This window comes from Lytechinus variegatus, chromosome 16 (assembly GCF_018143015.1).
Source record: "Lytechinus variegatus isolate NC3 chromosome 16, Lvar_3.0, whole genome shotgun sequence".
NCBI lineage: Eukaryota > Metazoa > Echinodermata > Echinoidea > Temnopleuroida > Toxopneustidae > Lytechinus > Lytechinus variegatus.
In genome coordinates this window covers 6477232-6500517 of record NC_054755.1, presented here as the reverse complement: position 1 = coordinate 6500517, position 23286 = coordinate 6477232, and the positions used below count along the sequence as shown (strand labels likewise).

Sequence of the window (23286 nt, the reverse complement as noted above, 5' to 3'; positions counted from 1 at the left end):
ACCATGAAATCTTAGCTGAATGAAAACCCATAAATCTGACAATATAACATACACAAAAAGGCATATGTGGGAAACTGTATTAATGTTGCTTGGAAAATATCTGACATTTTATGGAATTCCATGGTTATTCTCAGTAATTGCACATTTCTTTTTTCAGAGCCCATTGGCAAATATTTCTAATTTATACATACAATCACTTGGGTGGTCATTTTCTTGGATCCTGTTCGAACTTATTTTGAGATCGTTACCACAAGTGACAACTAGTATTAATGTGTCCACTGTACATGTTAATTAATTTCCATAAACAGTTTGTTCATGATGCAGTTACCATGGTGACAGGTGTGAATTTTGCACCAAGTGACAAAAAAGGACAATAATTGATTTCATTGAACTATTTCTCAAAATACATGCAGAATTATAAGCACGATCAAGGTATGAAAATCTGCATAAACAAGTAAGAATGCACAGATTCAAAACCATTTATGAGAATCAAGTCCACTAAACTTGAGTCAGGTCGCATCACATTTGAAGTTGATTCATCAAATGCATTTAAAAAAAATATATATTCAGAAGATTTTCACTCCAATAGTAAACTGATTGATTTGCATCTCAAGAACTTTTAGACAAATACAAATTTAAACTTGTTCTTATTATCAGATAGTCTAATACTAATAATATACTAATACTAAAATACAAAACCGAATTGGTCTACTGTCAATTTGGACTAATGGACGTTTTGTCTACAGTCTACACTACACTCGGTCTAAAATCCAGATCATTATCACTAGGCACTTGGTTGGTAAAACCAATCACTGCTTCATCTCCTTACTTTGTCAAAGGAAAAAAATAAGATTCATAAACAGTTCATTTCAACACATAGCCTAACTCAAAAATTAGAGGAATGGTACAAAGGCTAAAAGGAAATTAGACCAAATGGGTTAGTAGATGAACTGGATGTAGACCAAGTGGGATTAAACCATGTGGTGAGACAAAAGGGAAAAGTTTTTTGCGTGGACTAATACAAAATTTACCATAATAAACATAACACTAATATAAACATAACAGGTGCTAATATAGCCCAAATTCAATAAAAACCAATTTCACACTTAAATAAAGATAGATGTATGTTTTTATACTTCTATTAATATTTGCAGTAGTAAATTTGACACTTAAACAAAAATAGATGCACGTTTTTATACTTCTACTAATATTTGCAGTAGTAAATACTTTTCACTTATTCCATGAGTAAAACATATAAAACAGTACAGTTATAAATATTCATCATTTTCCCCTCAATATCTTACTCTGCATAGATAAAACACATTACATAGAACTTCTTTACACCGAGTTGATATAATATAAACAAATCAAAGCTCATTACGCCAATCCTGTGTTTAAAAAATACCCCACCAGCTTATAACACAGGAACTCCATTGCCTTGCGTGTTGTGTCAATGGGAGCTCAGGTGGGGTATTTGAAACCCCAATTTCAGATTTTGGGAGAGCTCTCGTTTAAACTGGGGTGGGGTTCATCTGACTGCTGATAATGCCTTGCGTGTTAGTCAATGGGATCTCAAGTGGGGTATTGACACCCCAATTTCAGTTTTTTGGGAAAGTTGCATTTCTCGCATTTAAACTGGGGTGGGGTCGATTTAGTGGCTGATGAACAGCATGGAGTGGGATTGCAGCTGTCCTTGTTACGTAATAGTATAAACAAACTCTTCAGAGCTTCCTGGCTGACATTAATCTTGAAAGAATGAATTTGTATTCTATTTGTTTTAGGACATTAGCATATCTAAAAACGATTCGGAATTTAGATGAAGATCGACATGAAATTTTGAACAATGCAAAATGACCCACAATTGCCGAAATAACAATAAGTTTAAAAAAATCACCCTCTCTCTCTCTCTCTGCCAGGCCTTATGAAGGTCACTTCTCCTTGGGGGAAGGTGGATTATCTGGGAGAGCGCGTGGTTGTTTACTTAAGGATAACCATTCCTTGTTGATATCGGGGATGGGGGGGGGGGGCGAGTGAAAGTAGCTTGGAATTTGAAATTGGGGTGTCAGATGAGATCCATTTTTAAACACAAAGTTTCGTAATATTTACATAGAAAAAATATAATGTAGGAATTAAAGGGGAATCCAACCAAAATAAAAACTTGTTTTTAGAGGAAAAAGAAAGATCAGACAAGTTGATAGGTAAAAATTTGAAAAATTTCAGACAAACAATAAGAAAGTTATGAATTTTAAAAAGTTGTAAATATTGGTAATCACTTTAATCCATGCAGACTTCAAATGGGCAGCAAAGATGATGTCATAGTGATGTAAGGCAAGGACTACTCTTCCATTTTCTCTCATACATAAAATGGCTAAACTGTCATCTTTTTTTTACTTCAAATTATATTTTTCTCATGAGGACATAAGACATTACTACCAAGTGGGTGTTTCATAAAGCTGTTCGTAAGTTAAGAGCGACTTTAAGAACGACTGGTGATCCCATCTTGTGGTAAATGGTATTGGCGACGGTATAGCAGTAAGAAAGGATCACCAGTCGTTCTTAAAGTCGCTCTTAACTTACGAACAGCTTAATGAAACGGCCCCCAGGATAATATTCAGATTACTGCCCCAGGGGAATAGGTACTTGGTAGAAAACCATAAATCCCTGATAATAAAATACATGGCCTATGCCTATGGGAATGGTGTCCTTGCCCCTTGTCATTATTTACTAACCAAGTTGCGAATTTGAAATCAATATAGTCTTAGGGATCTAAATTTCAAAGCAGCCATAACTTGCTTACTGCTTGTCTTTCAAACTTTCACCACTCTGTTTTATTTACTTTTCTCCTTTCCAACACAACGTTTCCTGACCAAGGCTGGATTTCTCTTTAAGGAGCAGTTGGCATAAACTCTGAAACCAATACAATAAACTAAATTACATGTCTTCCACTTACAGCAAGAAGGAAAAGACATCAGTTTGTAATGGGTTGGTTGCTGGGTATTAATGGCGACTAGTCATGTTTGACTTGTGCGACTATTATCGCCAACTCGTTAAAACATCTTTTTATCCTTCTTTTTTTTGTTTCATGTTTATTTCTCCTCCTGTCATTCTGTGACATTTCTTTAATACTCAACTCCTGAGAGTCAAATATCCAGAGCACACAAATTAAACATGAATGTTTGGTCCAAGCTTTTCCATGTACTACATCAAAGAGAAATTCTTGGTCAAGTATGCTTTTGATTATTCATGCAAAATGATAAATGTGGAAACATGAAAATTACCGGTACGACTTTCAGGACGGAAGAGCTGCTATTCAAGGTTTTAAAGAGGGAGTTAACTGTGTGTGGTCTCTCATTGACTGTGTGTTGTAAATACAGAGTCTTAAAATATACGTTTTCAGATATCTACTAATATAAATTGACCTTATAATTGTATTTGTATCGAAAACTATGTTTTGAGAGAAAAAGTAATTGCTTTGCTACTTCGTAACATAATTATCACGGTATAAATGTATTGAGTAGTTAATTAGCATGTTATCATTCAAGTGGGTCTATATTACTAGACTACACTAGCGTTATGGGTCAGGAAACTGGCCTCGTGGGTGTTTCATAAAGCTGTTCGTAAAGTTACTAACAACTTTACACATGACTGGAACCTGTTCTTAGGTCATAAATCAATTATATAGGGATATATCACTTGGCATAAGAAAGGATCACCAATCATGCATAAAGTTGTAAGTAACTTTATGAACAGCTTTATGAAACACCCACAAGGCCAGTTTCCTATCTCATAAGAAACAGATTTTATGAAACACCCACCAGGTATGAGTAATTGAGGACTCGAGATGGCGCTATTGATTTGAATCTGCTTTAAAAGGGTATACCAAGAACTGGGAAAGTATAGCTATTACTTTTTTTTTCATTAAAAAATCATTGCTTTACCTAGCATGTCCCAATTTTACATTTACATGTATATGGAGATGACTGAATGAAGTCTCAGCTGTCTATTTTAAGAGGTGGAAGTTATAATTGTAAAATTGATTTGAACAAAGGACACTTTATATGGCATGGTGGGTGTTTCATAACGTGTTAGTAACTTATGAGCTACTTTATAAATGGCTGGTGACCCCTTTCTAAGGAGCTATCAACACCAATGAAATTTGGTGAATGTCTTTTTCTACATGTCGTTTCAAAGTCATGCTTAACTTTCGCATACATTCGTAATTCCGAAGCTTCGTTATTCCGAAGGTTCGGATATTCCAAAGATTTGTTAGTCCAAAGGTTCGTATTTCTGAAGGTTCGTAATTCCGAAGATTCTTTAGTCCGAAAACATGAAGAGGTTTTTAATTCCGCAGGTTCGTTAGTCTGAAATGAAGTGAGGTTCGTAATTCTGAAGGTTCGTTAATCCGAAAACGAAATGAGTTTCGTAATTCCGAAGGTTCGTTAGTCCGAAATGAAATGATTAACAAACCTTATTTCGTTTTCGGACTAACGAACCATCGGAACAATAAACCTTATTTTGTTTTCGGATCAACGAACCTTCGTAAAAACGAACCTTATTTTGTTTTCATATTAACAAACCTTCGGAACATCGAACCTTATTTCATTTTTCGGATTATCGAACCTTCGGAATAACGCCACAAATGTTCGGATTAACAAACCCTTTAATGTTTTCGGATTAACAACATCGAGGTATAGGCAATTTAGACATTTCGGAATTACGAAGGTAACGCATAACTTTACAAACAGCTTTATGAAACGGCGCCAGGGACCATTTCACAAGGGGTTATGTGTGACTTAAAAAATGATCACTTAGATTCAAAACTGCTGCGATAAACAGCCACTCTGAAAAGTGGTTAGATTATGTTCAGAAGGATGTTCACTACTACATATTCATCATTCTGTAGATGAATATTCATCAGTAAGATATTGAAATCCCCCCCACCCCTGCTGGGGGAAGACGCTGTCGTCATCAGGTGGAAACAATGCTCCTATAAACAGACTTTCAAAATAGATCATAATCAATGTGCCAGTTATCCTTCCACAACTTATTTGTTTTGTGAAAACGATTCCTAGCCATGATCATAAAGCTCTGAGATATTACACTAAGGGGAGTTTTCACAGGTTTCTCTTTTTAGACCAATACTTCCTCAGACATCCAGGTTTGCTGTGGTCCTCTTCAGGTTCTGGATGTCGTCATTGCTGAAGTAGCAACCGACCATGACACGCTTTCCCGTGAATCCTGCACGACCGTGAAGCAGACGCCAGTTATCAAAGAGGACCATGCGCCCCGGCTGAAGCTTGGTCTCGAACTTGCTCTCGGAAGATTCCAGGATGCGGCCAAATGCACGGTAGGCGGCGTAGAATTTCTCTGCATCTTCGTATGACATGTACGAGAGCGTCAAACGGTCGTGAGGGTTGAATCTATGTATAGAGGTGGAGAAAGATTAAAAACATAAAGAAATATAATTTTAACTACATGGTTTTATGACTGAATGTTCATTAATTTTTTGGCTCCAACAAGAAAAAGAGAAGAAAATTGTCATCCAGGTTTACACACAGTAATTGCACAATGAAATAAAACAAAAAAATAAATACATTAAATTAACTTTGAAAATACTGGCATTCAATTGAATAGTCATTTCATTGATTAAAAAATAAACAAAGATAAACATAGTATTGATTAAATGAAGCAAATAACTCTCCATAAGCCCTAATGGTAACAGTCATTACCTTACTTTTCCTGGGGCCAAGCATGCTTCGCCAAAGAACGAGTTTGCTTTCCCTCAAAGAAATCTCATGCTGCAGTCACATTTCCTCTACGGTGGCCGTACGGTGAGTAAAAAACAGTTGTTTTATTCATTTTTATTCAAACCACCTATATGTAGATGGTACAAAAAATATTTAAAATGCCATTTTCAACTCGCTGTATGGCCGCCGTAGAGCAAATGTGACCGAGGTATCAATTACAGGTACTAATCTTTTCACAATGTCTAGGGTCAGAAAATGGTAGACAAATCGCCATTAAAGCTGACACCCATATCGCTTTAACATTGATTTCATGTACAAGTAATTCATCTTTGAATCTAACATCTTTTTGCCATGAAGTAAACATCTCCATACCTGATTTGTTGAAGCTGATTTGTCAACACGTTGTGGCGTAACACGTTGTGGTAGCATCGGAAGTTTTTTGTGTCATCTAGATAATGGCCGACCACAGGTTTATGCAGTAGGGTTTCATAATGCTCAGGATTGGTCTCCTGCAAGAGTAATGGACATTGTGTAAGAAATTTTATTAAATGAACACATCTAAAAACTTTCTTTATGTTAATTTTCTCTTTTTGGTTATCCTATCCTTCCCTGCCTTACTGATTTGCATGTAATTATACCCCTCAGTTAAATTGTATCACAAGTCATATTGTATTTAATATTTCAGTAGTTTATGATTTGAATTGATTCAGATGTCGATCTTTTGTATTTAAGTTGTATCTGTTTAGATTGTTTCTATATTGTATTTCTAATTAATTGTAGTAATGATATTCTTACTTTCATTATATTTGTTGTATACTATATAATCCTAATTAATTGTCTTATACTATTCGTACTCTTCTCATTTCTTTCTTTTCTTAGTGCTTTGAAACATTATGTATAAAGCGCTTTATAAATGTTGTGTATTATTATTATTATTCAGACCAACTAATAGCGATGAAAGGGAAATATTAAAGAAATAGACTACGGGGTATTGACAAACAGGATGGAATAGGCCAACAACTAAGGGGAGGGGGACAAAGCAATCTAATACAGAATATGAATATCTTTTTTTTTTGATGAAGAATTGCAATCAATTTTGCAGATTTGCAGGGAGGAAGAAGGGGTAAAAGAGGAGGTGAGGGTGAGAGAATGGGAGGGGAGGGAGAATAGGGAGGAGGAAGGGCGGAGTAGCCTCATTAGGTTATGTAAAGGATTTCATTACCTTCAAGATATTGGCAGCATGGAACCCATCGATCAGCGTATTCTCTCCTCCTGTGCCGTCATGGTAGATGCAATGGAGAGCGAGACCACTGGAAAAAAAAGGAAAGTACAGAAGAAGATTTAAATATCCAGACTTGACCAATTACTCATGAAATATGGAATTGAATGGACTCTTTTTCCCCCCCTCATTGTGGGCATGAGACATTAGGTGTACAAGGAGATTCGGGAATTTTCATTAACCTTAAATGCAAGCCATTTCATGAAGCTGATGCAAGTTGCACAATTTTACTTATGGCTTTTTATCTCACAACTCAAATCAAACTTTAAAATATTGATTTTTTTAGAGCCAATTTCCAAATGAATATTTTAATCTACAGAGATTGGATTTCAACTGTTATGGATATCAAAATTATTGAGAATCCTTAAAGGAATCAAAACCCAAGAAGGGAAGCAATCAAATTGGAAAGAGTAAAATGAGAGGAACAATTTAAAACAAGTTTCATCAAAATCGGTTACGGTATGAAATAAGCAAGTCATGGATGTTCAAAAAGTCTTATTTTGCTTTCTACGGGGATTGTCAAATTTGCCAACATGTTTCAGAATGGCCGATTTTTTGAACAACTCTCCATTTGTTTTGTACACAAATTTTAAAATTTTCCCTATTATCTTTAAAATTGCAAAATGCATCCATCTGAGTTTAACATACATGTATGTCATGGGGAAAATCATAATTCACACCACATAAACCAAGGTCAGGAGGAGATAATAATACGTAAAATAAAGGGGAAAATCTGAAAATTTGTGTACAAAACAACTTCCCAAAGATAAGATTCACACAGGGGGCACATTTCTCTGAGGGTTCCCACAAAAGTATTCTTCATGGCCTCCATATTAACACAAGGTTTGAAATTGATTGCTATAAAGGAATAGCCAATTACAATTATTTTGCATATGGCATTTTGCTAAAAGAAGGGCAATTTCAAAGAACAGTTTGTAAGATACATGTATGCCTGACTTTATTTATGACTTTGTCAACAAGTTTACACACAACTTTATTGACTTTACGCCTATTACTGATGACCCTATATTGTGCTAGGTGATATTAAGTAGCTGACAAAAGAACATGTAGACTCGTGCAAAGTCATGCTTAAAAATGTGTATAACTTTACCAATGGCTTTATGAACACCATCCAGTAACCAATCAGAATTGTTCTTTCATATTGCAATGACAGAGCCCTGGAGGTCATTTTTACCCAGAGAAACCTCCTTGGAAGGCAAACTGACATGAAGTGTGTAACTTCCCCAAGGAGTTGTCCAGAAGCATGACATATTCCCCTTATACGTTATTTTGGGAAAAGATAGGGTATGGATCATTTAAACCAATGTTTAATCGTATCCTAATGTAACTTTGCCTTCATTGGTCAGCCATGATAAAAGGACAATTTCATCAAATAGATGTGAGAAAAGTTGAATAAAAATGAAGTCAACTAAACTAAGACAAATTAAGTAAAGCAAGCCAGGATAATTTTGTTAGAATATGTTGAATACAAGGAATGCACTCGCATTTTTAATTTTAGTTTTTAAATCTTTTTTATGAATGAGCAGTATAATGCAAAGTTGATACAGAGGTGGTATACAGACAAATAAAACATTGTTGGGTATTATGAAGATGATGAAAAAATGATGAAGATCCATATTTTATTGTTCGAAATAGACATGAAATGAAATATTCCAAAAATTTGCTTTGCCCAATTTATAGTGGGCTTGGCAGCCTCTGTGCAATGCCAGATCCACGAGACTATATCCCTTTAATCGTTGAACGCCAAACAGGGTAGCAGCAACTCCCATCTTTAACGTCTTTTGGTCTGACGCAGCTTGGGTTTGAACTCTCGACCTCCCGGTTGAAAGACGGACGCTCTACTAACTGAGCCAACACACCAAGTTTAATATGATGTGGTGATGATGCAATGATGTTCTCGCTTGGCAGGTGGAAGGATAGGATGCGCACGCTTGACAATTTTCAATTCCTGAGCAGCTAATTTAGTTAATGGCTCGAGTGCGCACCATGCGAATGTACATGTGCATGACAGAGTTAATGCTGTTCTACATGACCAACAGAAATGGAATCATATTGGAGGACATAACAAAGGGGAACATGTGCAACAGACCATAAAAGCAATGATTCAATATGGCTTGATGAACAGGTTTCTTTTGTATGGCCCTCTAATATGGATGGAGGATAACGTAACTGGAAAGCTTGATACATATAACGTAGAATGATGTTGATGAATTCAAGGTTAATTATACCATATGAAATTTTTTAAATATTTTGATTGAAAGTTTCTGCTCAAAGAACTTAAATATGGATATGAATTCTCATGAAATGGGTTAAATTGTTATCATTATAGTGTGATATAGGCTTTAGGAGAGATTTTTAGTGTATGTGGGATGTATGGGATAGATTCTTATAGTTTATTTCTGTGGAAAAAAAATTGATTTCATATATTCACTAATTGTTGCACCTTGGCCTAGCTGTTTCAAACATTTTAACCTATGCTTAATTTTGAAACTTGGGTAAAAATGAAATTTTCTTAAATATCAAGATTTTAAATCTGATTTTATACAATGTTCCATTGAAATGTAATGTGATGTAAACAACATATTTTCTACCCACAATATCCAGAAAAATGATACAATTTGAAACTTGAGCAAAAATGACAAATAGGAACTTAGGTTTCAAATCTGATTGAAATAAATACAATGTTCAATTGAAATATGTTGTGATTTTATTGCCTGTCTAATCTATTTGTGTAACATTATGTAACTTTTTAATCATGTTGAATAGTCTTTTTTCAGTCAGCTGAAAGAGTCATATAAAGCACTTGATTTTGTTGTTATTTAGTTATTCATATGTAGATATCAATAAAAGTCTATGGCCCGGTCTATGGACACTGACAATCTGCAGCAACGAAAAATATTGTAAGTCAATTTTCAACAAAGATATGCAAAGTAACCACTGATCTTTCTTAGTTTTTACAGTTAATTGAATATTACTTCCCAAGCTTAAATGCTTGAGAATCAATTTTATGGGGGGGGGGGGGGCTCACTTAAAGAGTATAAACAATATTATTATATACATCAACGTATATGATAGGCAATGCAGTTTGAAATTGTAGTGAAGATCAGAAACTTCTGTTTCATTCAATTTCGCAGAGATAGTACAAGGACATCCTAAAATCAGGTTTCAAAATCAAATGGAACATTTCCATATGAGAATTGAGATTATTTGTAAGTACAATGCCATTTATTACCCTAACAATTATTTTTAATTCATGATAATTCATCATAAACATCCTTGACAACTAAACTCATTTTGACTTTATTGCATGAATAAAATGTGAATGATATAAATGTTTACTAGTCTATATTTTAGTATTTAAAGAAAACCATATTGAAATAAGGGCAAATGTACTATTTGTAATTTGTTTCTGAAAGCTTCTTTTATCGGTTTATAAATTCAACTTTTAATAGCCTAGAATGAGACTAGACCCCTCTAGTGTTTTTTCCTTCTTACAAAATAATTCCTCTAATAGGAAGAATATATTTGTTTCTATTATTATCTGCATCAATTTTTTTCACAGAATATTCAAATGGAAGGAGCCATATGGAAATGAATTTAGCAGGAAAATTTTGCTGAAATTCATGCAGATGGTTTTGAAGGTCTAACCCATGCTTTATGCGTAAAGACCAATAATTCATGCTTGCTTTCAAAATTGGCGGGCTCAAAATTAACGCTTGATACTACAGTATGCATTCAGAATTCACGATCCACTGTTGATGAAAATTTAAGCATAAACTGCGAGCCCATTGATAATAACTGGTGGGCTCATTCATTCAAAAGAATGGACTTGCTATCGACGACATGTTCATAATAACAAGCATGAAATTAGCGCCTTGTGACAAAAATGCTCTTTCTCTCAAAATAAACCCAGATCAAGCAAATTATTCTGCATAAACCATGGCTTCATACCATAAATTCAAAACCATCTCTGAGAATTCAACTTTCACGCACATGATTTCAAAAGCATAAACCCCAAACCGTACCCCTGTCTTACCCTACACTGGCTTCATTGTAAGTGGTATCAGTATGGTTCTTGAGGGCGACATTCAGAGATGCTGCATCATTTAATTCACCGTCATTTTGATAACACCAGGTATCTCCAAACAACGTCGGCATCGGTCGACTTATAAGGTTCAGAGCAGCCTGACAGAAGACATTTTTTTCACAAAATATGAGAAAGCTAAATATTCACTATTCAAGTTTGATTAATTTACTTTTGAAATGACAAAAAAAATTTTGATTTTTTCAGTTTTTGACCGGAAATTACTTTTGGCCTTGATCCTGAAAATGACCTGAAATTTTCTAAAAATAAGGGCTGACACCTATATATTGCAACTGCAATCTAGCAGATCACCTGACAGGATAAAAGATCATCTGTAAACAAAAGAGATGATCACAGGACAAGATGAAAGAGAAGAAAGGCATGGAGGGTGACTCAGGCTAGCTAAGTCTCGGATACAATGCTTCCCATAAAAACAGGATTCTCAGCATGTTTCCCTACAAAACAAGAAAGTGATTTACATCGGTTGATTGATACACGATGCATTTGCACAAAAATCTTGTGTTTTTTTTGGCATGGAGAGTGAATTAATATACATGTAAAAAAAGACATGACATGTTAATAAAGAAAATAAGAAGTTTAATATGCACTGACTCAAGGGAGTGAAGGATTTAAACAAAGATCATCAAACTTCATGTAGAAGAACAAAAGGGAAAACAGGAATGAAAAATTTGAATGCAGCATACAGAGTTAGGTTTGAGCCAAGAGAATTAACAAGTCTTACACTTCTGTATTTACAGAGAAATGGAAAGAATATGGAAGGATTACACATGTAGGTAGAATGCCTTGTTGACTTTTAAAGAAGTATTGGAGAAAACAAAGAAGGCTACTATATAATCTAACGACTTCATCTTTGATCCTCTTCCCTATCTTTCTCTTTGTACATCTCTTTTGATCCTGGCGATATGCAAAGTTTTGATAGTTGATCATAAGACCAATGGTATACAGGACACAGGATATTGATTATTTCACACATTTTGGGGGAAATGTAACGTAAAAATGTATATTAATGAAATTTATACTTGTGTTTCATTTAATTGTGTGATTCACATGCATTTCAATTTGTTAACTGCGGTCTGTAACATGTGAAGCATGTGAATTAATGCCATTTATCGTAAGAGTTTCTCATTTAAATATTAATATTTTGCTTCTTGGGTTCATTTTATGGGCAGTTTCACCACACTATAGGAAATGTCATGAACTGTATACACATTTCCAATGAAGCAATACTTGACTATTAAATGTTGTATGCACGATCTGTCTCCAGAAAATCAATTTTCTCAACAAAATTTATGAAATATGGAATGTAAAGTAATCACTTAAAAAGATTCTTAAATGGTTTTTCTTGTGGAGATGAGGATGTGGCACTAAAGAGATTAACAGTCAGCAGCATCATACTCCTCAGACAAACACCAAGTAACCCTATTGAGAGGCATCCAGCAAAGTAGTGAACGAAAGACTTCACTTCAAATGTAATCACCTGACTTTCTAGATTAGGCAAATTACGATTGTATCTCTAATTATGAGCGAATCGGGACACCAAGTCATGAAAGTTGTCAGTACTGACGATAACAGTAAAAACCCACGGGGCTCAGCCTTTGCCCTGCTGCAGTTTCCCTGCCTTGTGCACAACATTAAAAGTGGCCTGTGGACTTTATCACAGTTATATCCATGACTGCAAGTCGCATACCCTTGGTTGCATTGTAAAACCTTGAAGGGATTGGAGTAAACTGGAAACAGGGGGGTTCTATAACTTCTTACCCTGCAGCGTTATCAAAGTATGTATGATCTGTATGGTCCTTGAGGGAGACAGCAGTGTATCCAGCATCCGCTATTTCTCCATCATTCTGGTACTGCCAAACTGTACCATAGTGTGTATGCATGACAGGCGCAACAAGGTACAGGGCTTCCTACAAGGGGTTTTGAAAAGGGGGCAGAGGGGGTAACATAACAGGTGCAAGGGGGTAATAAACTTCAAGGGGAATTGTGGTAGAAGAGGAAGTTAGAGAGTGGTACAAGAGAGAGGGAGGGGGGGGGAGACAGATAGAGAAAGACAAACAGAAAGAGTTTGTGTAAAAGGAGGGGGTAATAGCGGAATGGAAGGGGTTCAAGGGGGGGGGGGACTAGAAAGTGCAGGGAAAAATGAGATACCAGAAGGTACAAAAGGGGTGCATGGGAGTTGTATGGAGGGGTACAGCAGGCACATGATGGAGAATTGCCAGAGAATGCAAACAGAGAAGGACCAGATAGAGGGGTGCAACAAGGAAACAGCAGAGAACAAAAGGATGCAATCCAAAATGGCACAGAGGGTGTATACATCAAAGAGGTGTAAGTGGAAACAGCGGAGAGGGGCGAGGAGGGATACAAAATATTAAGTGTGCATAGGGGTAGAAAGGGTGCAACAGACAGGTGACATCATTGAGAGTAGAATGGGCACAAAGGAAATAGGGAACAAGAGGGAAATGATAGAAAGAAGATAAGGAGGTAGAAAGAGGTGCATGGGGGGAAAGTACCAAGAACCAAAATGAGTATGGAGGAAAAGAGGGAAAGGAATGGATACAGATTGGTTAAGATGGAATCCAGTTTAATTTTTTCTTCTACCGTTTCAACTATATGTAGTTAGGGTCTGGGAAAACTCAGAAGAGGTGATTTTAAAAAGATACATAAATAAAGTAAATAAATGAAATTGAAATTATGTTTTGTATACAGTAATGATTAGTCATCCAGCAGGATGTATTTTTTCTTTCCAGAAAGACTTTAAAGAGTGTTTTGATGCATATATAACATGACTGCACTGTATAATCTTTACGTATGTACCGTAGGATACACTTTTAAAGAAGAAGGAATATTCAACGGTGATGATTAAAAATATAATAAAAGTTATCCAATTAGACCCTTCACCAGGAGCAGTTGATTACAGTCACATTTTATACATGAAATTCCCCCTTCACCTTTATAAAATGAAAAATTAGACACAACTTCAGAAAGAAACAAAATGATGACTGGATTTAATACTTGGGGAAAGCAGAGATTCAAGAAAACACACCACATAAATGAGTGCATAGTATTTATTTGTAATTATTAGTATTACATGTATTCCCCTAAATATTTTTTTCTCAAAAGGATGCTTGGTAAAAGGATGTTTGTTAGAGCCCCCTGTAATTTTTAGAATAAAGCATTGATATGTGATATGAATTAATCATGGAAGTATAGAAATCACTAATTCCAAAATTTTGATATTGTTTGTCACCTTCCAATTTTTCTCCTCCCCCTCCTCCTCCTAGACTTCTTCTTTATCACTGTCATTAGTAATAGTATCATTGATTATCATTGATATTATCATTATAAAATATAATTACCGGGTATTTATCATACTGCACTTTTCTAATATGGACATTTTACCAGTTGAGGTTTTTACATGATATCTTATCTTGTATCTTGGCTTGTTATTTTGCTTTTAAAATATAACCACCAAAATATTCTAAAAAGTAAGTGATTCCTTCCTCCCCTTCATCTCATAACATTTCTAATCGAACAATGATATTTGTATTAAAATAAAATGCCATTCATTTAGTGCAATAGTCCATGAATATCCTGTTCTATATCACATTTGGTTTTGAGAATAGATCCAATAGACTGCATTTTCTCTCCTCTCCCAATCATAACATATTAAATACGCCCATGAACTTCTTACTCACCTCAGTTGCCTCACGTGTTGCCTCTATCCCGGAGATGAACGTGAACCCTTGCACGTGAAGGTTCTCCATGACCTGCTTCAGACCGGGACCCTCCCGGAGAGCATCGATGTGGACGTCCTCGGGAAGGTTGGTGGCGAGGCTAGCCTTGTCCCAGTAGAATGGTTGCAGTTGCTGACCGGATGCAGCGGATGACCTCTGACCTGGTGCATTGTCTCGAAGCCATTGGATGGAGTAGGTGGTCACATGATCGTCAGGCCCTATGAACATTTTGCGAGAAGGCTTGCTAATCAACGGAAAGAAATTTGTGTTTCATGTACCTCACTGCAGACTCATCCTAGCTGTAAAATATCATTAAGGGATCTACTAATAAATCTAATAAATAATGATATATATTTATGCAACATTTATATAGAGTACAGAAGTGATTATTTGTATTTCAGCATTTCTGATATTTCGGTAGAACACTGTGAAATATTTCCACAACCCAAATTTGGTGGGAATCAGTTTATAGGGATATGACATCATGAATACATAGTCAGCCCTGTTGAAATCAATGTATCATTGGCCTAGTTCTAAAAGTTAGGGAATTTGACTTCAATTGGGCTAATAATGTATTCATGAGGTCATATCTCAGGCCCCCATGAATCCATTCCTATGCAACAAATTTTTTGAAAAACTTTAATTTACATATTTAACACGATTTGATGTGGTGTTATAACACCACATCAAATCGTGTTATAAAAAATAGATCAATAAAATCTTACATATCAACTGGAGCTCCTCGTTCTTGTAGTGACATTCCTTTGGTCTGATATCATCAGGGAGCGCCACAATGTCCACAAAGTTTTCATGGCATACCTCTTCATAACACATGCTACATCTGAAATAAACATTTAAGAAAATTCTAGGCGCAGAAACTATAATAATGACTTCTGACAGGATCCGTTACAGACATAAACCAAGTGGTTGCATATATGTACATGTAAATTTTTTTATAAATCTTACTTTCCAAAAAATAAATAAATCATTTCAGGTCAGAAATTATTATCATATTGCAGTCTCAGCCACGCGAAATTACTTACTGAAGTGATGATGTCACAAAAAAAACTTTTTTTTGCATTTCAGTATTTTTGATACCATATTCTCGTAGAGCATGATGAAAAACCAAAGTCCATGTGGGCCTGAGATATGACCTCATGAATACATAATCAGCACCATTGAAGTCAATGTATTATTGTAGCTGGTTTTTAGAACCAGCTAACACATTTAGTTCAATTGGGCTAATTATGTATTCATGAGGTCATAAAGGCCCCCATCGACCGATTCTCACCATATTTGGGTTGTTGGGGTTGATCATCATCCTCTACCACAATATGGCATAACAAAACGCTGAAATGCGGAAAGTGAAAATTGATGACATCACACTTCGGTACTCTATTCAATTTGCAAAAAGTAAGCAATGGTACATCGCTGAACATCGCAAAGAGTGACAGTTTCATGCTTTTCATCAACATTCTCTTGAGACAATTTTCCTTGCTTTTGATTGAGTGAGAATTACCGTTACTATGGTAACGTTCGGATAAAATATCCGACAAGACCTTTATTGAAATTCTCCCTAGTTCATTTTATCAAAGAAAATTTTCTGTGACATGATACAAGGGGAGGTGAAAAGGAAGAAGTCAGGGGGGGTCAATTAATGCATGCAACATATATTATTTTAATAAACACTCATTTTGTCACCCCCATTCTTTTTGTGGGGCGAACTTTCCCCCCCCCCCAAAAAAAATAAAAAAAATCAGGGGTCCTGGAGACTTCCATCTCAACTGAAAACAAATCCTGGAAAGACCTGGATCTGCCAGTTTATCTTGTAGTGCAAAGCTTTAATCAGTTACCATCAACAGTAAGGCAAAAAAAAAAAAAAAACAAGTTTCTTGTCATAACTACATGTCAGTGAGTCTGGTACTGCATAAGTGTATAGCATACAGTGTAGTAGAGTAACATGTAATCTTTACAAGGTGCATAGTACATTAAGGTAATATGACAAACACAGACCATACACAGAAAAGGGACTACACATTAGAAAGCATTCAATGCCTTAAGTTTGAAGTTCAATCACACTAATCCATGAATACTGTGCAAGCAGAGTGAACCTTCCAGAAGTTATTTTTTTGTGGGGGGGGAGGGTGATTATTTCAAAGAAACTCTTGTATATCTATTTGGTTTAACAGTATGAGAAGAGTTACACTTCAGATAAGTTTACAGTACTTCATAGCTTTTGCTGATGTGGTTTACGGTACACCATGTGGAGTGTTATAGAAGCAGTGGATAGAAGGAGAGAGGAAGTGGATAGGCGAGAAAGTGGAGATTTGAGAATAGAGTATTCTTTCTTGAGAATAGTCCTGAAAAGGACTGTAAACCAGAAGGAATGTTGAGTGAGAACAGCTTGAGTAGTAGAGCTGATGAGGAGATGCTGGCTTGCGTCGGCGAGTAGAGATGATGAGTAGTAGAGAGACTCGACGTTTCGGACAGGTTGACTGTCCGTCTTCAGGAGTGAACACTCCTGAAGACGGACAGTCAACCTGTCCGAAACGTCGAGTCTCTCTACTACTCATCATCTCTACTCGCCGACGCAAGCCAGCATCTCCTCATCAGCTCTACTACTCAAGCTGTTCTCACTCAACATTCCTTCTGGTTTACAGTCCTTTTCAGGACTATTCTCAAGAAAGAATACTCTATTCTCAAATCTCCACTTTCTCGCCTATCCACTTCCTCTCTCCTTCTATCCACTGCTTCTATAACACTCCACATGGTGTACCGTAAACCACATCAGCAATTGTACATGCCACCATGCAAACCTTCAAACAACATCTTCATAGCTTTTGATTAATGAAGACCAAACTCCTGTACTCTGGCTCAGGAAATTTGGCAAATTCTCACTAGTTGGAGGCAAATGATCTCAATATTGAATTTAATATATCCCTGCATCCCATGAAACAAAAGAAAGTGGCTCAAATGTGAAGAAATTAGGTGAAAAATAGCGACATTGCAGAGTTTCCTATACACTATTACAGATTTTGAACATAAATAGGGACACAGCGATTGACATTTCTCTCTTTATCAGCATATCTGTGACATCTATTTAACAGGGACAGAGGATGACAAAAATAGGGATATTTCTAACTTTTCTACAAGGCCCTAAGGACAAACTTTCATAAAAATAGGGATTTAAATTCAATCCTGGTGAAAAATAATTGCCTCCCCCCACTATCTCTTGGCAACTACTGTATACAAATCAAAATCAAATCATGAATAGCCAGCCAAGTTTAGAGATGTAATTCCCACCTCCATTCAGACTTCAATATCTACATACCTACAATGATCCCTGAGCCATAGGTAGCTTGCTTTGAAGTTTTCATTGCCTACAGAAAAGGACAGGTGATCATTTTCCTGTCGTATGTCTACTGCTATTGTGCTCTCTGCAGCTCTGGATGATGTAGACTGGCGACATAGAGATGGGACTGTTACCAGCCTACCTTGCCGAGTTGCTCGGAAGGTCTGATTCGTTGGCAATGGACATGAGCACAGCCATTTAGTCTGTGAAGCTGAATAAAAAAAAAATCAGTGTCATTTCAAATACACACTGTACCATGTATTCTGTGATAGAGGGGACACAAAATACCCTTGTACACTATGAGCATTGCTCGGTCACTTTGATCCCTCGCTCGCATAAATTTGAATCAGAGCTTTGAAAAAAAATACAACATTCCCATGTATTTCAGAATTATCAAAATGGGTTCCCTATTCTAGATTCAATTCACATGAAAAAAAGGAGATTTTCCTGAATTATAATTTTAGATACCGGTATCTGTATATCCATGAAGAAAAATTCCTGTTATATGGTCAAAATTTCTTTGAAAGATAGGGTAGAATTAATGTGGACCAATGCTCAGGTTATTTTACAGCACACAGATGATTAAATGAAGCTCTTTGCTTTTTCATTACGATTCAAGCCAACGACAAAGAGTTCATGATTTATAGCATATGAACCCCCATACAAAATTCTGTTCCAGGACTGAATTCGGTCATCATAGGTGCTCCTACCTGAATCTGAGGTTGTGGCTCTTTCGGCAAGACTCAAGAAAGTCCTCCTGGTGATGAGGTTGTTTCTGTTACGCAAAAGATTGAGGCAGCTACTGGGCACTCTCCGCAACATCGTGTCAAACACTGCACAAATGGGACAAAAGAATTATATGAAAAACAATCACATATATGTCATGATTGTACCTGCCAGAATACTTCTAATTATAAAGAATCCTGAAACGATTTTTTAAGAAATTAGAGGCAAAAATCAATATGCAGAGTTTTCAATGAAGGATGCTGCTACTGACTTTAAATCCAACTTAATATTCCCTCTAATACTGTAGACCTGAAGGCAAAAATGTCAACTTTCTAAAGAAATTACCCCCACCTGCTACCTCCTTAACTCCAAACAAATAAAAATACTGAGCAGTAAGGTTGTGATTCAATTCTGATATTGTAAGAGTCATACAGGGGTTGTACTGAGCGATCGCAGCAGGTTCATCTCTAGCGGGGTTATGCTAATATTTGAACTTGATTACTTTGAGATTACACCTTGATAACAAGTAACAACTTGATGTTGCTGAAACATGACATATCATTCAATAAACAATACAATACTTACCGTACAAGTATTGTATGAAGGAAAGAAAAAGAGGACTCAAGGAAGAAGAGGAGAAAAATAAGTTAGAGAAAAAAATAGAAAAGAATAGCCCTGGCTAGTTTTTTCCAAGTTCAAGCATTACAGGGCAAGGTATTACTTGTCAGGTTCAAAGAACTCACTATATTAGAGTGGCAATGGACAATTTTCTTTCAACAACTGTCCTGGAGCTCAAGGACTCAGTTTTAAGCGGAGTAAGAGTGATTGTAGCTGATGCTAGTGTATTATAAATTCTAATTGATGATCAACTTTTCTTGCATTATAATATTCATATTTCTTAAATACATTAATAATGTTTCGACTGACCTCTGGCTCCTTGATAGTATAGTGGTAAGTATCTCCGCCTGTCACGCGGAAGACCGGTTTGATTCCCTGCCAAGGAGCCAGAGGTCAGTAGAAACATTGATTTATGTATATGAATATTATAATGCAAGAAAAGTTGATTCTAATTTGGTTTGACACGACAGGCTTAATGCACTAATGTACTGTATGTGAAGAAAGATTATACAGAAAGTATGTTTGTCAATTGCATATCAGTTGGAAAGTACACTTCATTTAAACACCTGATAATGCTATTGTGTATTAATTCTAAATGATGTCCAAGAGACAATTATATGTTGAATATCACAGGTGTAATTTAATGTTGATTGCTTTTTTGGTTGTATACAATTAAGTGAGCTTTTCAGTGCTAAATATGTCAATGTATCTTGAAATTGGATTGTGATTTACATTTAGGTCAAATAATTAATGTATCATAATGGTCAAAGTCATAAATGATGTGAAGGTTTATTGCTCTTGTTCTTACGACTTTCCTAACATTTTGTTTCTACCAACAGTTTTCACGGAATTTGCTTCATGTCAATATAGAGAAAACACACAGAAGAAAATGAATGAAGAATTAAAAGGATGACATGAAACCTTATATTCCTGTTGAGACCTTTGTGTTTATTTTTGAACTCTCAAAAAAGTCTTCAGCTACAGTGATCACTCGCTACTGCTCACCTTTAATAATCCACTTCAGGTAGAGCGATTTATCACTCACCCACATAAGCGAAATGGAAAATGCACAAAAACTAGAAATCAAGCAACAACATACACTTTCGTTTTGCTTGTACAACACTTAACTTCCCTATGTATCTCTATTCTAACCTGATTTTTTTAGAATGAGTGTCAGTCAATGATAAATCTATTATAGTCAAACTTGAAAACCACCTGTTCAGTCTGTCAAGGTTTTATAAATAACACACAATTACACACTCCCCACATTCAAGCAATAACACACAAAAAAAGAGATAAATATTAGGGCCTACATTACATATAATCAGGGCATCTGATTTTTTTTTCTCCTTCAGATGTTGTTTGCAACTTAGTGTATATTCCTCCATCCATTTTGTAATCGGACAAAAAAGCTCCAGGGCTTTGTATGTCAAAGAGCTTTTTGAAGTGCTCACCTACCACTCCCCCTAAAAGTTTTAGGAGAGCTTTTTATTGCTCCCCTCATAATTATAAAACTGAGTCCCTGGGACTCATGTGACTGAATATCGCAATTACATTCCTAGTTGCATGTGGTATGAAAAAGCATTCTCAATTTAAATGGTTGGATCACGCTCGTAGACACAGTCTAACTGCACACATACAGTTAATGAAATTTAATGCAATAAAGATCATGTTTACTGCTGACCATGAGCAAATATTTCAGTCAGACCATGAATATTCCCTAGATTGACTCAATGTCAAATGACACAAACATGACAAAAGACATTCTAGTAAATCCCAGAAAATAAAGAAATGTTGCAGATCCCTTATTGGATTTTAGATTGGATTGGATTTCAGAAAAAAATGATAAAACATTGTTAATAATATTTAGGCATTTATATGGTGCCATCTGCAATGTATTTAGAAATAATCTATTCCGAGGTACATTGTTACCCTGGCTTTAGCTCGAGCTGCCTTTCAACACTCAGTGCATTCAAGGGATTAATCCTGCCGGGTACCCATTCACCTCACCTGGGTTGAGTGCAGCAAAATGTGGATAAATTTCTTGCTGAAGGAAATTACGCCATGGCTGGCGTAATCATCATAATCATTAATCTCATCAGTAACCATGATAATCAATCATCATTATCAGCAGCAACTATCATCAATCCATCATCATTATAATCACCATCACCAGGCAGATCACCATTCATCATCATCACTAACTGTTCATGAGATCGAGACCTAGTAGTTAGTAGTAGTAGGCATTATGAAAAATACGAGACATTTGGCTTCCTCCTGCTCGTACGCACGGGCGTCTGTCGATATAACACATGATATTTTTATGAAAATATGCACCCTTTTTCTTAAAAGTTGATGGAGAGGGGGAAAAATTAATCGTATCAAGTCGGGGTATTCAGTAATGAATACAGGAGAAACTATATTTCACTGATTTTCATGATTCATTCCATTTGATTAACTCATCTATTCGTGTTTTGGGGCTAATCTTTCCCTTACGCATTGCTTTTTGGCAGAAGTTCTATGGAAAATGCACCTTTTTTCACACAAACTTTGAGACACTCTGTATTCATTCCCCCATTGCTCGAGAATGAATGGGCAGTTAACGACGGGGTTAAAGATTTATTGAGGAACGGAATGTATATTTCATGAAAATGAAAGCCATTTTCCCAATTGGATATCTTCAATACGTGTTTTTTACTAGATGAAGTTAGTTGTCGAATAGGCTGTCCTGGCATTTGAGGTCTCTATCGGTGACGTCACTCAGGATCGTCATGCCTGAACCATCGGCCGGGCAGGGGTCGCAATGGTAGTATGATTTATGGATAATGCACTCGATATATACAATAATCTTGTCCTCCCGTTCAAATGAATGTGAAACTCATATAATTTTCATCAGAGCATTCAACAGGAGTACTGTAGTACACATTTCTTTCTTATAAGTGAATTAAAGTCCCTCCAGTGAGTTTGACCACACCTATTGCGAAAATGTATCACCCCTACGTTTTATAACACAGTCAGAGTCAGCTGTTTGCACTCAGGGTCACTCCGTGACCTGTGTGTGCGTTCAAGAGTTGTACACGATTTTCTGTCTCATTTAGGCAGAAATCTTTCATAATGAGTAGTATCAGCATCATTCCCATCACTGATCAGTTACCATCAAGATCATGCAGTCACCATGACAACTACTAATCACACAACCAGCAGCAGCATCAATCATCATCTTCATCATTATCATCAGCACCACCATCAATATATCATTCATGATAACCACCACCATGTTCACCATCATTGACATCACCATCAATCATCATCAGACTCGAGCCGAGGCCTTCATCATAACATGACATCCCCATAATTCAATAAAGCACAAGAAAGTTTAGCCTTTAGGCCTACCTCAATATTCAAAACGGGTCTTCTATTTCTAATGCAAAATGTACCGGTATAACAGTTCGGCAACGATTTCTATATAGATTTTACCAGCAGTAATCCAATTACTTGACTAATGTAGCATAAGTCAAAAAGTAAATAAATCATGAGGCGATGATGACGAACTGTGCATGTCTGGCCGGCCGACCTGCTTCTGCTAGCTGATCTGAGCCGCCGCGTCGGCCGCGCCGCCCCGGTGGAAGTGCATGGGCAATTGCAAGGGGTACCTACCGCGTGCGACCGGCCCGCGCGGGATCGACGGCCGGCCGGCAGCTCAG

General features: G+C 36.4%; 1 protein-coding gene across 2 annotated transcripts; it reads right to left on the bottom strand.

The window, feature by feature from the left end:
• Positions 1–4685: 4685 nt before the first annotated feature.
• LOC121429737 (trimethyllysine dioxygenase, mitochondrial-like) lies at positions 4686–23137 on the bottom strand. Of its 2 annotated transcripts, none has more exons than XM_041626937.1 (9): positions 22976–23137; positions 18949–19071; positions 18218–18449; positions 15612–15727; positions 14848–15104; positions 12911–13059; positions 6970–7057; positions 6120–6256; positions 4686–5420 (listed from the first exon to the last, which is right to left on the bottom strand). In XM_041626937.1, the coding sequence occupies exons 2-9, from the start codon at positions 19058–19060 to the stop codon at positions 5147–5149; spliced, it is 1365 nt and encodes a 454-aa protein (XP_041482871.1). In that variant the 5' UTR covers positions 19061–19071; positions 22976–23137; the 3' UTR covers positions 4686–5146. The 2 variants fall into 2 exon arrangements, with proteins under 2 accessions (XP_041482871.1, XP_041482872.1); XM_041626938.1 differs by lacking the exon at positions 12911–13059 and adding an exon at positions 11084–11232.
• Positions 23138–23286: the final 149 nt, after the last annotated feature.

Bases quoted from the DNA above. Each gene is read 5' to 3' on its own strand.
- LOC121429737 (XM_041626937.1), bottom strand. From the start codon at position 19,060: ATGTTGCGGAGAGTGCCCAGTAGCTGCCTCAATCTTTTGCGTAACAGA. The intron at 7,058-12,910 runs GTAAGAAGTTAT...TTTTTTTTCCAG, and splicing joins TACTTTGATAACGCTGCAGG to TGGTCTCGCTCTCCATTGCA. The intron at 6,257-6,969 runs GTAATGAAATCC...TTACTCTTGCAG, and splicing joins ATGCTGCCAATATCTTGAAG to GAGACCAATCCTGAGCATTA.